Genomic DNA, 17598 nt, shown 5'->3' on the forward strand with positions numbered 1-17598 from the left:
TAAAGGCTTTAAACATAGAGAGACAAGAGGTACAAGAAGCATGCGGAAAAGGAAGTCCGACGAGGTTGGAAGTTTGTTCATTCGGTCTTGAAAAAAGGGAGAGAGGGATAGGGAGGAGAATGAATCAATGAAGAAAGGGAAGAAGGTGCTAGTGATATCAAATCCTCCTGCTGGTGGAGAAGGCTCAGATAAAAAGGGCGAATTATCTCTGCCCTTTGGCTCAAATCCTTCTTCCCGAAATGCTTCTTCTAAATACGATTTTGTCAAGGTTATTTATTGATTCTTTTGCTCAGTCCGCCCAATTTACTGTTTTTAATTTTTAATGTATTTTTCTAATGCTTTTGTTTAATCTTAGAAGCTATCTTCAAATACAATGAGAACAATGTTGCCACTATTTTTTCTTCAATTTATTCACTCGATGCGTGTCATCTTCGGTAATCAGGTAAAGGTATGGCTTGGCGATAATGCGGATCACTACTATGTTCTATCCAGATTTCTCCTCAGTAGAATGTTGACTGTCACTAAGGTGCCGACACCCCATAATTTTTTTTTCCGTTTTTATGTATTTATTATTTATTCTTGATGATCTTGTTTCCTTTTCTGTCATTAGTACTTAGGAGTTTTTTTTTTTTTTTCTTTCTTTTCTTTTCTTTTCGTTTTACGTGATGCTTACCCCTGTTAATTTGTTTTATATTTACCCTGTTATTGATAGTTGTGGTTGAATTCTCTATCAATTTTACTTTCTGGGAAGTAATTTTGTTTTCCCTTGTCAATATTAACTGCAAATAGCTTCATAGAGAGAGGATAAAAAAAAATACGAAAAGGTGACCAATGAAAAAAGAGAGAAATTGCAATTGCAAAATGTGAATTCTGCGTTCTGCTGCTGTTATTTGTAGTTGACAAATATCTATAAGAAACCCATTTTGGTTCTCCAGGATAAAAGGAGGCCATCCAAAAAGACAATGAACACCCTTTCAACGAAAAAGAAAACAACCAAAACATGGGCCCCTGGTAAAGAACCTAGTACAAAGATTATCTATCTAGTATTTACTTCCCTAGATAGCCTATCAATAATTGAGTGAGTGGATCTTGACGTCCCTTGGAGCTCAGCCTCATTGAAAAAGATCCAGTTTGCTTGATTTAGTGGCTCAGCCTCCATAGGTCAATTGATGAATCTAATCACGATTTGGATATCCTCTCAGATCCTCTAATCTCTACTAGAATTCTCTAAAATCCCATGTAGAAAAGAAAGGCCATTACCCAATATTGGTCCTAGCTATCTGGGGTCTATAAATCCCCTGAAGCAGGGATAGGATCTCCACCATCACAGGGTCTCCTTCACTGATAGGTCCAGAATAATCAAGAATAGCCTCCTGGCCCTCACCCGTACTTCTTTAGCAGGCCCCACATATAACTGATGGCTTGGGTTTAACTGTTTAACAAGGGAACATCCATCAACTTTAAGTTTGATGGTGTTTGTTCTAGGGGGAATGATCTTAGACTATCACGCTTGAGTCTGGACCAAGCAATGGGTTGCCACACTTGCAGTGGCACATCAACTCAAATGCCTATGAACATTTCCATCTCTCAGAAGCAGTGATGATGACTCTGATGTGGGCAAGTTCAAAAGCCTCCTCATGAGAGTACTTAATGTTCTGAAGTAATGGTTAGTTTGTGCGGTGCCCAACATTTAGAAGACTGTTGTAAGGCTTATTTAATTGTTACTTTATAGCTGCTGTTAGTAGGCTGACTTCTTAGGACACTGTCAGTTAGTTACTTGTCTTTTTTTCCTATTATTTTTAGTTCTAAGATGTGCCGCCAGGGGCATACTTGTAATTTCTATTCTTTTATTAAGTTAGTATAAATAGAAGACTGGCGACAACCAGTAGCATCTTTTTCTCTCAGTCGTACCTCTCTTTTCTCTTCTCTTTCTCTTTTCTTTCTCCCTCTCTCTCTCTCTCCCACTCTCCATAAATCATTACATGGTATCAGAGCAGGTTTTCTGGGCTGTAAAAGACCTACGATCCCTCCTGTTTTGAGTGAGGTCTCCTTCTTTAAAAGTTTTGGACGTGGAAGATGTGGAAACCCTAGCAGTTTCTGGCGGCAGTTTCTGTGGAAACCCTAGCAGCTTTCTGGCGGCAGTTTCTGTGGTTTTTTCCTTGGTCGTAATACCAAGAAAACCCTAGTCGGAGAAGGGCGATGCTGGTACAGACTCCCTTCCTCCTCTGTTCGATGCTGTGGAAGTCAAGTTCAGGTTAGCATCTTCGTACAAGTGCTGAACAGGTGTGTTTTTTGTTTCAGTCTTCTTTGGCTGATGCTGTGTAGGGCTCATTCCTTGGTTATATAGGTTTTTGTTTGGATGTTGGATGGTTAGACTGTATGAACTATAGTCAGACTGATAGTAATGTCTGTCTTGGTGGTGTTGAACTGATTACCGGGCTGGTTTAATGACTGGTTGTGTGGACTGAACCTTCTCAGAGTTGCTTTCAGCAGTGGTTTTTGTTCTCTTGCTCACATCCTAGAAGTAAATTCTTTGAGGATTGGTATTCTGATTGTGGCTGCAGTGTTGTTGGGTGGTGTTTGGATTGTTTTTCAGTAGTATCCGATGGCAAATTATGAATAAGCTTCATCGGGGGCTACACCAACCCGCAGCACAACGGGTATGGGAGGTGAAAAAATGGTTTTTCCCATGCCAATTACCCCTTTAAACGGTCTAAACTACCTGGAGTGGGCTAAGAGCGTAAAACTCTATGTAACGACAAGGGGTAAAGCTGGTTACATTAATGGAAGGGTGAAAGCACCCAAGGGTGAGACGGCTGAACATGATAGGTGGGATCAAGAAAGTAGTATGGTGATGTCTTGGCTCCTCGCAGCCATGGAACCTGATGTGAAGAAGAATTTTATGTGGGCAGACACCGCTAGTGAGATCTGGGAACAGGCCAAACTACCTATTTTGAGCAAAGACATTATGCCAAGGTTTACCAGTTACAAGCTGAATCCTCAACAACCGTAGTTTGTCTTCATATTATTCAGCCCTTACCTCCATATGGAAAGAATTGGATCATTATCAGGCTATAGAGTGGAAACATGATGATGATGCTAAGGCCTACAGGAAGCTGGTCTCTCAGCAACGTGTGTTTGCTTTCTTGTTGGGACTGAACCCTGCATATGAACCGTTGAGGGTACAGATCCTAGGAAGCAAAGAGTTGCCTACGGTTCACGAGGTATACTCCCTTGTTCAATCGGAAGAAAGCAGGCAGAATGTAATGGTTACAGCTGAGGGGGAGCAACAAGTTGCTTTGGCTGCAATGAATAATAACTCCACGGGAAAGAAAAGTGACACTAAGAAGACTGATGATAAAGATAAGTTGTTCTGTACCCACTGTCGGCGTTCACGACATACACGTGACACTTGTTGGGACATCCACGGGAAACCCAAGTGGGCAGCAAAGAATCAAGAACAGGGGAAAGGTCAAGGTCAGAAGAAAATGAACACAACACATGTGGAAACCCAAGATACTCAGGTCGCCGGTAGTACTCGGGACCACCCTAATAAGCTTGACCCCAAGGAAGATATAATGAATTCCTTCAGAGAGCACCTGGAATCTTATGGTAGGGCTTTGTGGCAAATGGACAGCTCAGTCACGGGTACTCCCTCTACTTCATTTGCATCTACTTCAGGTAATACGACTTCTGCATTCCATGTCACTCCCACGGATTCCCCTTGGATCATTGACTCAGGGGCCTCCAACCACATGACCGGTAAGTTGAACTTGTTTCAATCTTATAGCCTTTTGTCAGGAAGGGATAGAGTGAGACTTGCAGATGGTTCTTTTTCTTCCATTGCAGGCCAAGGATCAATATCTCTTCCCCATGGCCTTAACCTAAATTGTGCATTGCATGTTCCTCAACTTCCTATAAATTTGCTTTCAATTAGTAGCATTACAAGCTCCTTGAACTGTAGCGTGACCTTTTTTGTTGACTCATGTGTTTTTTAGGACCTAACTTCTGGGAGGACGATTGGTAGAGGAAGCCTAGTGGATGGTCTTTACATTCTCGACAACAAAGCTGGTCTCTCGGTGTCATCCTCAGAGTCACATAGTCAGTCAAATAAGAGTCAAATTTTTTTGTGGCATAGTCGTTTAGGTCATGCTTCTTTCGAAATAATAAAGTCTTTGTTTCTAGTTTTATTTAAGTCATGTTCAGTGTCAGAGTTCATCTGTCGAACGTGTCAGTTGAGCAAACAGTGTAGAACAACTTTTCACTCAAGTAATAAAAGATCAAATGTTCCTTTTCATGTTGTGTATTCTGATGTATGGGGGCCTACCAATGTAATCTCTAATGGCGGATATAAGTACTTTATCACATTGATCGATGATTACTCTCGCTATACATGGGTAATTCCTATGCGTAGTAGAGACGAAGTTCCAAAGATAGTGAAAGAATTCCAGAGGATGGTGTTTATGCAATTCCATGTTGAAATACAGATCTTCCAATCCGATAATGCGAAGGAATACTTCCATGGGGAGTTCAATGAGTTCTTTGCCTCCCATGGATCTATTCATAGGAGCTCATGCACCAGAACACCATAACAAAATGGTGTTGTAGAAAGGAAAAACAGACACCTCCTTGAGGTAGCTCGCGGGATGATGTTACACATGAATGCTCCAAAAAGGTTTTGGGTGGATGCTGTAGAGAACACTGATGTGGGCCCCACGGCTGTGGTCCCTACTGTGTTCGTATGACAGCATGTGTAACCTTTGTTAGTCATGTCAGTGTTAGTTGGTAGTTATCTTAGACAACTTGTTATTTCAATTTGTTATTTATTTCAGTCTTTTATTTGTTTTATTTGCCATGTAAGTATTAAGGGCAGTTCTGTCCTTTCCTACATTTAGTGAACATAACCTATAAATATTAAGAGAGTGGCAGCGGCAGACTCATCCAATCTGTCCCTCTTTTCAAAACCCTTGTGCACTACTGCTTCTTCTCCCTTCTTCTCCTTTCTTCTTCCTCTTCCTTCTATTTTTCTCAATCCGAAATCAGTTGGGATTCAAGACTGATTGTAGTCTTGATCGACTACTTGGTATCAGAGCCTATCTAGGGTTTCTCATGTGAGTCTAGTCCAGCCGACCACATGAGAACTATCTAGGGCTAGAAGCTTACAAAGGACTGTTCGTTGGCTGATTCTTGGAGGTTACCATAAAAGTTTAGCAGCTGTTTGAAGACTTGTCGCGGCTTGTAGAGTGTTTTGGTAATCAGGAAGAATCAGAGGAGGTTAGGGTTCAGGCCACGATTGAAGGTAGCGATCAGAATTCTCTGGGTAAGTCTTTATTTTTCCCTTGAGATTGCTGTCAGTCAAGATAGGTTGGACCTATCTAGGAGGAGCGGCTGAACCCTCCTATTTTCTATCAGAGGTGATCAGTTTTTTTTTAGGGTTTGTCTTTAACCCTACAGCTAGACTTGACTGTAGTGCTTTCTAAGTGAGTTTCAGACCTGTTTTAGGCTTTCGAGCCTGTTTTAAGAGTGAGAACAGTTATCAGACTGCATATATTCTGACTGCCGATTGGTTTCAGATAAGATTTGAACTGATTTCATACAGTTTTCTGATTGTGATCGATTGCTTCAGTGCTGTTTTCTAGTGTGGAAACCCTAATAGTTCTTAACTACTGATTCTTGACCAAGAATGGAGTTCAAAAATCAGGGAGAAGGTGTGTTTGGGAACAACAGTTCTGGTAGTATGTCTGAGACTGTGTTTCAGATTACAACTGTGAGATTTGATGGATCCAATTACTTGGAATGGGCCCAATTAGCCATGATGGCTATTAGGGGAAGGGGAAAACTTAGCTATCTATTGGGAGATGTGAAGGAGCCTTCCATGGAGGACCCAATGTATACCAAGTGGGTTCAGGAGAACTACTTGGTTATGACATGGCTGTGCAACTCGATGCAACCACATATCAGACGAAATTACTTGTGGGAAAAGACAGCCAAGGAGATATGGGATGTCATGAAAGAGACCTACTCCCAACCCCTTAATGTTGCTAGGGCCTATGAACTAAAGTGTGAAGTGAATAACCTTAAACAAGGAGAGAAACCGGTCTCTGTGTATTTCTCTACACTCAAATCACTATGGCATGAAATTGACCATCTGGAGACTCTTGAGTGGGAAAGTCCAAAAGATGCACAGACCCATAGAAAGCAAGTCGAGACCAATAGGGTCTTTGAATTTCTGGCTAGCCTGAATTCAGATTATGACATTGTGAGACAGAAGATACTGACAAGAGACAGTGTGACCCTTTCTCAAGCATACTCCCTGGTGCATAGTGAAGAGACCAGGAGGAAGGTTATGATGCAACATCAGCCCTTTCCCCCAGCTCTGGCAGCAGTTAAACCTAAGTCTGGGGGTGATACAGAAAGAGACATGAAGAAGGAAGACAAACGGGATCTGGTATGTGAACATTGCAAGAAACCCAAGCATACGAACGATACATGTTGGAAGCTCCACCCTCATTTAGTCCTAGCAAAACTGAGGAATAAAAGGGGTAATGCTCATATGGCTATGAATACTGATTTTGCATCATCGTCAGGCACAAAAGGCACACCCCTAGATACCTTAGCTGCTGTTCGGGCTGCCTTGATACAATTGGAAAAGGAGGTTGGGAATTTGGCCCAGTCATCTCAGTCACCATCAACCTCTACCACATCTGCGTTTGCTCATTCAGGTACCCGGGCCTCAGCCTACCATGCTTCAGCTCCAAGTAATACTGAACACTGTTGAGTAATAGACTCAGGAGCATCTGACCATATGACTAGCTTGCCATCATTGTTCACTACTTATCACTTGTCTTCTGGTAGAGATAAAGTATCCATTGCTGATGGCTTTCTTGTTCCCATTTTTGGCAAGGGTGACATCAAGTTATCTGATACTATCTCTTTATCCTCTGTCTTGCATGTTCCTAAACTTGATACTAATTTGCTTTCAGTCAGTAGTATTACCAAACATCGAAACTATTTAGTAACCTTTTTCTCTGACCGATGTGTTTTTCAAGACTTGGAGACGAGGAAGGTGATTGGGACTGACCGTGAGACGAATGGGATCTACCTGCTTGGAGAGAGTCCTCATTAGAAAGAGCCAGTGGATAAGAAGTCTTTTGTTTCTCAGTGTGTGAGTCCGGTTATGCTTTGGCATAATTGATTAGGTCATTTATCTTTCCGGTCTTTGAAGAGTTAGTTTCCTACTTTATTTGAGTCTGTTGAGATGTCAAATTTGAGATGTGAGAGTTGTGAGCTTGCCAAATATTGTAGAACATCTTATTCCTTGAGTAATAAAAGAAGTAATCATTCTTTTGATATTGTGCATACCGATGTTTGGGGGCCATATCACCTCCCTTCTATGGGTGGGTACAGGTATTTCCTGTTGTTTGTTGATGACCATACCTGTTTTTCTTGGGTCTACCTTATGCGTTCTCGAGATGAGGTTCCCGCTCTGACCCAAAACTTTCATCAGATGATTTTAACCCAGTTTGGGGTCAAAATCAAAGTCCTCAGATATGATAATGCAAAAGAATACTTTGCTAAGCCACTGGCCTTTTATCTACTTGATCATGGGGTTATTCACCAGAGCACTTGCCCTCATACACCACAACAGAATGGGGTTGCCGAGAGGAAGAATAGGCACATTTTGGAGGTGGCTAGAAGCATTATGTTTACCTCCAATGTGCCTATCCGTTTCTGGGGTGATGCTATCCTTGCGGCAGTGTATCTCATTAATCGGGTTCCTTCATGGGTTCTTGATATGAAGCCTTCGTTTACCCTTCTATACCCAAATGAGGAGTTGTTTACTGTTCCTCTTAAAACCTTTGGGTGCTCCTGTTTTGTTCAGCTTCTTGGACCTCATCATTCCAAATTTGACCATAGGGCCTCCAAATGCATTTTTCTCCTCAGGGGGAGAGTAGTGAGAATGCGAATTTGGGTCTTTTTCCTCATGGGGAGTGTAGTGGGGTTAACTCATCTGAGGTTGTTTCCTTACCCATTCCATTGAGTGATGAAGGCTGTACTAGTGAGGGGTGTCAGAGGGATCAGGAGTTGAAAGTCTATCACAAGCGATGCAGGCAGGTTGATCTCGGTCATCAGTAGTCCAGGCCAGCCCCAGCTCCTTCTACGGATCCAGATCCAGGTACTACAGTCACAGGGTCCACTGAGATACCTTCCATTGTTGCTACTTCCCCTCCTTTTTCGGATGACCTTGACCTCCCTATTGCGGTCCGTAAAGGGAAACGGCGCTGCACCACATCCACAGTTCACTGCATTTCCCAGTTTCTATCCTATGACCGCCTGTCTCCCTCTTACAGGTCCTATCTCACTTCCATTGTTGATATCCCTATCCCCAGAACAGTGCAAGAAGCCTTATCAGTTCCAGAGTGGAAAGATGCAATAAAAGTTGAAATGGATGCCCTTTTGAAAAATAATACTTGGGAGCTAGTTGACCTACCCAAAGGAAAGAAACCAGTTGGATGTAGATGGGTATTCACTGTGAAATATAATGCTGATGGCTTCATTGAAAGGTACAAAGCCCGGTTGGTTGCAATAGGGTTCACTCAGACTTATGGTATAGACTACTTGGAGACCTTTGCCCCAGTAGCCAAGATGATCACTATTCGAGTTCTATTAGCCCTTGCAGCATGTTGTTCTTGGCCCTTGTTCCAGATGGACGTTAAAAAATGCTTTTCTGAATGGAGACTTACAGGAAGAGGTCTACATGCAGTTGCCCCTTGGATTCTATGATACAGAGACAGGTAAGAAGGTTTGCCGACTGAATAAGGCATTGTATGGATTAAAGCAGTCCCCTAGAGCTTGGTTTGATAGATTCAAACTAGCCCTTGGAAAATTCGGTTATGTATAGGCCCAGTCAGATCATACACTGTTCATTAAAAGGGTGGACTCTTCTTTGACCCTACTTGCTATATATGTGGATGATATTGTAGTGACAGGGAATAATAGTAGTGAGATTGAGTCCCTCAAACAGCTCCTTCATCAAGAGTTTGAGGTGAAAGACCTTGGTGCACTGTGATATTTTTTGGGTATTGAGGTTGCTAGATCTAAACAGGAGATCTTTATCTCTTAGGGGAAATGTGTTCTAGATCTGTTGGCGGAAACTAGAAAGTTAGGTGTCAAGCCTGCTGATACACCCATTGAACAGAATCACAAGATCAATGCAGAGGGTGGGGAGCCTCTTGAAGACAAAGTTATGTTCCAACGGTTGGTTGGAAAGCTCCTATTATCTCTGCCTCACTCGACCAGATATTAGTTATGCAGTCAGTGTTGTCAGCCAGTACATGCATTCCCCTAGAACTACTCATCTTCTTGCAGCAGAGAGAATATTAGCATACTTGAAGAGATGCCCAGGTAGAGGTATACTGTTCAAGAACAATAATCACATGAAGGTGGAGGTCTATACAGATGCTGTTTTGGCTGGGAGTGCTGATGATAGGAGGTCTACCTCTGGATATTGTGCCCTTGTGGGAGGTAACCTTGTCTCTTGGAGTAAGAAACAAAGCGTTGTTTCCCGCTCTAGTGCCGAAGCTGAATACAGGTCAATGGCTAACGGAGTGGCTGAAATCCTATGGCTGAAATCACTACTTGAAGAGTTGGGTATTGATTATGAGAAGCTCTTGATGTTGTATTGTGATAATCAGGTGGCTATTAATATAGCTCACAATCCGGTGCAGCATGACAGAACTAAGCATATTGAGAGATAAAGATGCAACTCGCAGATCTTCTCACCAAGGCTGTACCAAGGAAGAAGTTAGAGGCAGACCTATTCAAGTTGGGAATGACAAATATCTATTCCCAACTTGAGGGGGAGTGTAGAGAACACTGATGTGGGCCCCATGGCTGTGGTCCCCACTGTGTTCGTATGACATGTGTAACCTTTGTTAGTCATGTCAGTGTTAGTTGGTAGTTATCTTAGACAACTTGTTATTTCAGTTTGTTATTTATTTTGGTCTTTTATTTGTATTATTTTCCATGTAAGTATTAAGGGCATTTCTGTCATTTCCTACATTTAGTGAACATAATCTATAAATATTAAGAGAGTGGCGGCGGTAGACTCATTCAATCTGTCCCTCCTTTCAAAACCCTTGTGCACTACTGCTTCTTCTCCCTTCTTCTCCTTTCTTCTTCCTCTTCTATTTTTCTCAATCCGAAATCAGTTGGGATTCAAGACTGATTGTAGTCTTGATCGACTATTGATGCTATACTTGCAGTTGCTTACATCATCAATCGCATGCCCTCCAAGGTGCTGAACTACATGGCCCCTCATCATTTATTGTACCCCCAGTCTCCTTTATTTTCCATCCCCATGAGAGTCTTTGGTCGTCGTGCCTTTGCCCATGACTTGTCTCCATCCCGAGGTAAGTTAGACCCTCGGTCCATTCCTTGTGTCTGTCTGGGGTATCCCTCATCTCAAAAAGGGTATCAGTGCTTTGATCCAATTAGTCGTAAGTTTTTTGTGTCTATGGATGTGCCATTCTTTGAGTTTGAGCCATTCTTCCCTTCTTCTCCTCAGGGGGAGAGTAGTAGTGTGGAAGAGGAGAAGCAGGTTCAGGTATCTCTTCCTTCTATTCCGGACCTTACTCCCTTTCGTGTCTTCCAATGTACACGTCGTAGAGATCAGTGGTGTGATATAGATATGGAGCAGCCAAACACGGAGCAACCGACACCATTAGACTCCCAGGAGGTAAGTCCACCCCCTAATCTTGCTCCTACTGTGGATGACCTTGACATTCCTATTGCCCAACGAAAGGGAGTTAGGTCATGCACTACCAAACACCCTATTGCCCATTTTGTCTCCTATGATCACATTTCCCCCTCATACTGTGCCTTCCTATCTACAGTTGATTGCATCCCTGTTCCCAGAAATGTTGCAGAAGCCTTAAAACGCCCTAAATGGACAGATGCCATGAAGGAGGAGATTAATGCTCTTCACAAAAATCAGACTTGGGAATTGGTGGATCTTCCAAAGGGGAAAGACCCTGTGGGATGTAAATGGGTGTTCATGGTTAAGCACAAGGCAGATGGAACAGTTGAAAGATACAAAGCAAGATTAGTAGACAAAGGGTACACACAAGTATACGGGGTGTACTATGATGAGACTTTTGCCCCAGTGGCTAAGATGAACTCAATTAGGGTTCTCCTGTCCTTAGCTGCTAATCTTGATTGGGAATTGCATCAACTAGACATAAAGAATGCTTTTCTGAATGGTGACTTAGAGGAGGAAGTATACATGGTTCAACTCCCTGGATTCTGTGCCAAGGGGAGTGAAAATAAGGTGTGCAAGCTGCGAAAGTCTCTTTATGGCTTAAAACTGTCTCCCAGAGCCTGGTTCAGTAAGTTTCACATGGCAGTTCAACAGATGGGCTTCAAACAATGTCGGTCTGATCATACACTCTTTGTGAAGAGATGTCAGGAATAGGTTGTTGTATTGATAGTATATGTGGATGATATCATCATTACAGGAAGTTGGAGCTCAGAGATACAGAACATGAAACAATTCCTTACATCTAAATTTGAAGTGAAAGATCTAGGCCCCCTGAAGTATTTCCTTGGGATTGAAGTTGCTCGCTCAGAAAAGGGTATCTTTGTCTTTCAAAGGAAATACACCCTTGATCTATTACAGGATACAGGCAAATTAGGTGCAAGGCTTGCAGATACTCCTATGGATGCGGACCACAAGTTAGGTGATTGTGTTGGTGAACCTCTGAAAGATGTGAAACAGTTCCATAGGTTAGTGGGGAAGCTGATTTATTTGTCCATGACCCGTCCAGACATTGCCTATTCCGTTGGGGTCCTAAGCCAGTTCATGCACTCTCCTAAGAAACCACACATGGAGGCAACAGAGAGAGTTGTTAGATACTTGAAGAAATATCCTGGAACAGGCCTACTATTCAGTAAACACAATCACCTAAAGGTGAAAGCCTTTACAGATGCTGATTGGGCAGGAGCTGTGGATGACAGAAAGTCCACTAGTGGGTATTGCACATTTGTGGGAGGAAATCTGGTGACTTGGAAAAGCAAGAAACAAAGTGTGGTAGCAAGGTCAAGCGCGGAAGCTGAATATAGAGCTATGGCACATGGGGTGGCTGAAGTCCTTTGGCTAAAGAATCTTCTAGGGGAGCTTGGAGTTGTTGTTCATAGTCCTATGTCCCTTTACTGTGACAACATGGCTGCAATAAACATCGCCAGCAACCCTGTCCTACATGAGAGGACTAAGCACATTGAGGTGGACAAACACTTCATAAGGGAGAAATTGGAGAAAAGGGAAAATTGCATTCCTTATGTCAACTCCAAGGAACAACTTGCTGATGTTCTCACAAATGGGCTTCCATGCTTGCGGCACAATGAGTTATGTGACAAGCTGGGCATGATAGACATATTCAACCCAACTTGAGGGGGAGTGTTATAAGGCTTATTTAATTGTTACTTTATAGCTGCTGTTAGTAGGTTGACTTCTTAGGACACTGTCAGTTAGTTACTTGTCTTTTTTTTCTTATTATTTTTAGTTCCAAGATGTGCCGCCTGGGGCATACTTGTAATTTCTATTCCTTTATTTAGTTAATATAAATAGAAGACTGGCGACAGCCAGTAACATCTTTTTCTCTCAATCGTACCTCTCTTTTCTCTTCTCTTTCTCCTCTTTCTTCCTCTCTCTCTCTCCCACTCTCCATAAATCATTACAAAGACCTTTTTAGATAGAGAATTTGAGCAATAAATAAATGTATTTATCAGGTTGGAAGCTTCAAGTATTTCTCCTTTTCTGGATGCTACATGGTGTAAGGAGTTTGCTGATAGATGCTTTACTATGACGTCATATTATTGTAATCAGTCATAGAATAATCTAGGATGGAAGAGAAGACAACAAACAGAATTGAGAGATGTCAGGAGTTGTGAGATGTTTTATTTATTTATTTATTTATTTTGATAGGCAAGGTCTGAGATGGATTGGATGCTCCCTTCCTAGGATATCCTCAATTTTTTGTATTCCCATTATATGATCAATGTGAACAAGTTGGATTTCTAATTTTCTTCTGTTTTATTACTTCATTAATAAATTACTAGATCATATAATGGAATAATGATCAAAACAAAAATTGTCACTTTGTATCATATCATGTTGGTACAGTTTGCTGTAGTCAGTTATTCTGTAACATGCCCTACATGCTTGTATTGAGGATTTGATTGCAATGTAGTGTTTTTAGCGGTAAGCTTACCACATAGAAGTACCATAACCTCACTGCTCAGAGTTAATAACTCACTTCATTCAATTGTTAATGTTAAAGGGATAAATTTGTGAGCTTGTTTGAGAGAATCTTATTACACTCTGTTTGTTCCTTGAGGCATGAAGACTTTTTTCCTGTTCAGAAGTTATTTTCTTCTTGCTTAACAATAGTATATCACTTTATTTTTTTTTGTACTAAATTTTCATTTTATCATTTCTTCTGATATGTCAATCACGTTATGAGGAAATTTGTTTCTCCAAGTTGGTGAACATTTCTCAGATATCTTTTCAAGGGTTGTTTTTTTTTTGTATTTCTATTTGGGTCGCAATTTATGACTTCAGTGGATTATTCTAATCTAACCAAAAGGTGGATTGTTGATTTCAGATCCCTAATCATGTTGCTATTAAAATTGCTCTGGAACTCAAGAAGTTACTTATAGACAACAGTCTTCTGGATGTGTATGTCTCCCTTCCTTCTCTCTCTCTCTCTCTTTCACACACACACACACACACAAAATCTTTTTTGCTAGCATAGAGTCTGATACATTGTCTAACGATTGCTTGTATTGGTTATCCGCAGCTCCCAATCAGATTTGGAAGTTAATCTCTTTAAGGTACTTTTTTGGTAATAAATGTCTTTAAGGTACTTGCCACTTTTGCAGCTGCACTTCTCAATTCTTAGTAATTTTCTGCGTTAGTATGCTTTTTTTTCAATGATCTTTTACTTTCATTGACACCTAAAAACTAGAGGTGATTCTAGCTTATTCAAGGTTAGAATTGCCATTTGTTTCACTTGTCATAAAGTAATTTTACTGATAATGAGTTAGAATCAAAATTCAATAAAGAATATCATGTTTCTGGGTTAATCTCCAAAATTCCTGGGCACAAGATTTAGATGCCAGCATATCTGTAAGCCACCAAAACTGTCTTATATTATGATGTACTTCTCCAGATCTCCTCTTCCAAAGACAAATACGTATGCAAGCCTGTTTTTGCATGTCCTAATTGATCATAGACATCTTATTACATCCACCACCAAGTTTAAAGAATGGTAAAGGGGAAAAAGAAATAGCCACAGAATGGTGATTCTAGCCTGTTCAAGGTCAGTTGTTGGTATGGACTGTGATAAATGGACATAGTGTTTATGTCACACATGCATCAGATTCTGGCCTAAGTGAACTAATAAAGTTTTCCAAATCATATTTTCTTTTGATTGATAAAATTTTCCAACTTATTTTTAGGAAAAGGTAACCATGAGAAATTTCCAACTACATTCCTTTGGGTGGCTTTGTCTGGTCTTAGAGGTAGTTTATCTTTATCAATATTTAGGTTTTCAAATGGTTGTGAGTTGTGATGTAGATATTGAGAGGAATTTAAATTGGAGAAAAGATGAAATTCTATGTTTGTTGTTAATGTGTCTCAAAATTCATGTGTTGTTCATGATTAAGATGAAATCATCTTAACTGGTTAAAGAAAGCTTTTGCCGAAACTTATTGGTATGTAACCTAGTGATCTTCCCAGATAAATTTTTTACTTCAAAGATTCTACATTTGATTGCCTACCAATGGGGCTTTATTTGCAGCTTATGGAGAGGCGTGGATATGGGGAAGAATATATAAACCGTTATAAAATGATGACCAGGTAAGTGAGCTTCTTTAGAAGTTGCTTTCATTCTTTTTGTATTGTAGATCGTCTCCATGAATTGAATTCAGACTTTTTGCAGATGCCCTCTGGGTGTTTTCTACAGACAAATAACTACTGTATTCCATGCTTTTGTAATCTTGTTATGAATTAGTGGAGAGTTGGCTGGTCTTAGTAGCCAACAGTAGCTTGTGTTCAAATCTTCAGCCAAATGATTAATCTCCCTCAGTGGTGCCAGATTCCCTGTAAGCAAGAAATCTGCACAAACTCTGAAAGCATGGGAATCTAGATGCACATTGGGAACAACTCCCCATGAATTTAACATACATGTAATGGAGATATTCCTAATGTGTGGTTGGATGATATGTACGCAGAGTTTTTTTTGCAGGAGATCTGGGCTCACACCTCAATGTATGCCTGAAAACCAAGATCCTATTTTGTTCTGTCGTAGCCAACCTACCACTGTCTTGGAGTCCTCCACAATTGGCATTTGTATAAATTCCTGTACATTTATATGTACCCTTGGCAATTGTTCCTTAGCCATTCCACAACCTTGATAGATCTCCCTCCACCACCATGTTACTAAAGTTAAGAGTTAAGACTTAAGAGACCTGCTCAGCCTCAAACCCTGTAGAACTGCCAAAATTTCTGCTTTTCTGGAGTCCCCTACACCTATAAGTCCTAAAATAGATGGCTAATATGGTTTGGTCAAGCTCAATTTTGATGTCTCCTCCCTGGGAAGTCAGTCTTCAGGGATAGGAACAGCTTTTAGAAGCAGTAGGACTTACTAGTTACTGCCAATCTACTTGGTTTGGAGACTTTATTGGAGCAGAAAATAGTACTTCTATAGGTTCTCAGATTGATGTTTCCTTGAGATTTGGTGCAATATCGCTGTGATGGTGGAAGATGATTCACAAACTATTGTTGGATGGATAAGAGATGGAGTGATTGCCATGGCCAATGCAACATCACATCAGAGAGATAAATGATTTGGGGCCAGAGAGTGTACTTCTCATTCCAAATTTCCAATGAGTGACATGATCAGCCAAATCTTTACTTGGTATTTTGGCTAGATGTGGGGTAGGGAGGATGAACTATATTGGGGGTCACTTTCCCTGCAGACATTCAGTTGAGATTGTTTCTGGTATGTTCATGTATGTATGGTGTTTCTTTTGGTGTCCCATTTGGTTTTGGTTTCTTCTTCTTGGAAGCCTTGACGATTTCATTCTTTGTTTCATCATCATTTTCTTTATTATTGATAAAATGTTTCCTTGTTCATACACTGTGACTACACCTATAAGATCTGGGATCACCTTAAGGTGATGAGGTTTCACCAAAGAAAAAAATGGAACTGAAACAATCCCAATATCCAAACTCAAGGATGACAACAATTTGTTTCCAAAATCATTTTTACTCACGTTTTTAAATTCTGGAAGGGCTAAAGACCACTCCATACTAGAGAGCATATATCAGCAACTTGTTTTCTTTGATACTGATACTTTTCTCCAAAGTAGGGATGGCAATGGGGCGGGTTCGGGGAGGGTTTTGTAAATTCTAGACCCTACTCACCTCCCAAAATCTCTCAATCTATAATCACACCAAAACCTGTAGCGGGTTGATCCAAACCCTCCCTGCACATGAAAATGCAAAACCCTCCCCAACCTTACCCTCCCTGCATTCGAGGGTAGGGCGGGTTGGGTTTAGAACCCACATCTAATTTTCTATTATTTCTTGTTATATATAAGGAATAAATAAGTAAAATAACATGAACAAACAACAAAATTTCCAATTATTTGATTAAGACATGTAAAAAATACAAGCTATCAATTATCCTTCACATAAAATTCAAAAGATTATTAAATTCAACACCTAATACATAAAGTTCATATGCTTTCCAACAATATGCAGGTCGGGGAGGGTGAGGTTTAGCCTAATACTATACCCTACCCATACCCGTACGATTTGTAGAATCCAAAAACCTGTCTTGCCCCAAGATCCGTCCTTCAAGCAATAAAACCCACCCCGTCAGGGTGGGTACCCACCGGATAGGGTAGAGATTGCCATCCCTACTCCAAAGATGTGTTTGTTTCTTTCTCTCCAAATTCCCCAGAAAATGGAAAATGGAATGATGCTCTAGTTGAGAAATACACCTGTAGTAATTCAGAAAATATAGGAAAAGAAAGAAAGAAAAGAAGAGAAAGGAGAATAAAGAGGTTTCAGCAGTAGGTTGTGGAAGAAATGAAGGGAAGAGAGAAAAGAAGAGTTCGAACTTCTCTCTCTAGCCTCCTTGATCTCTTTTAACTTAATTCTAAAATTAAGTACAATTACTTGGATGCCCTTAATGGGGGCGGCCAACACTAAAGAAATAATTAAAGAAAACAAAAAAAAGGCCCATAACTAAGGCCCATAACCAACAAACATAACCTTAAACACTACTTAAAAGAAATAAAAAACACTAAGGCCCATCTGGTCCATTCTCACTACACTCCCCCTCAAGTTGAGCATAGATGTCAACCATGCCCAGCTTGCTTACATGATGTTGAAGCTTTGCCTTTGGAACTCCCTTAGTTAGAAAATTTGCTAGCTGCTCTTCTGATGCAACGAAAGGAAGGCACACCTCTCCTGAAGCCACTCTCTCCCGTATAAAGTGTTTGTCTACCTCAATGTGCTTAGCTCTATCA

General features: G+C 40.8%; 1 protein-coding gene across 7 annotated transcripts in view; it reads left to right on the forward strand.

Annotated features, from left to right (window-relative positions):
* Window positions 1-17598, forward strand: part of LOC104602358 (uncharacterized) — a 100833-nt gene continuing 83235 nt past the window's right edge. For 6 of the 7 annotated variants that reach the window (XM_088895804.1, XM_010266017.3, XM_010266013.3 and 3 more), the window contains exons 1-5: window positions 6-268; window positions 443-526; window positions 13662-13735; window positions 13857-13890; window positions 14859-14917. In XM_088895804.1, coding sequence (XP_088751930.1) covers window positions 128-268; window positions 443-526; window positions 13662-13735; window positions 13857-13890; window positions 14859-14917 — 392 coding nt within the window. In that variant the 5' untranslated portion in view covers window positions 6-127. Of the gene's footprint in view, window positions 269-442; window positions 527-13661; window positions 13736-13856; window positions 13891-14858; window positions 14918-17598 lie in introns of all 7 variants that reach the window. The other variant, XM_010266016.3, reaches the window with a different exon arrangement.

The sequence above is a fragment of the Nelumbo nucifera genome, chromosome 1, assembly GCF_055504915.1.
Source record: "Nelumbo nucifera cultivar China Antique chromosome 1, China Antique-T2T, whole genome shotgun sequence".
In the NCBI taxonomy this organism is placed as follows: domain Eukaryota; kingdom Viridiplantae; phylum Streptophyta; class Magnoliopsida; order Proteales; family Nelumbonaceae; genus Nelumbo; species Nelumbo nucifera.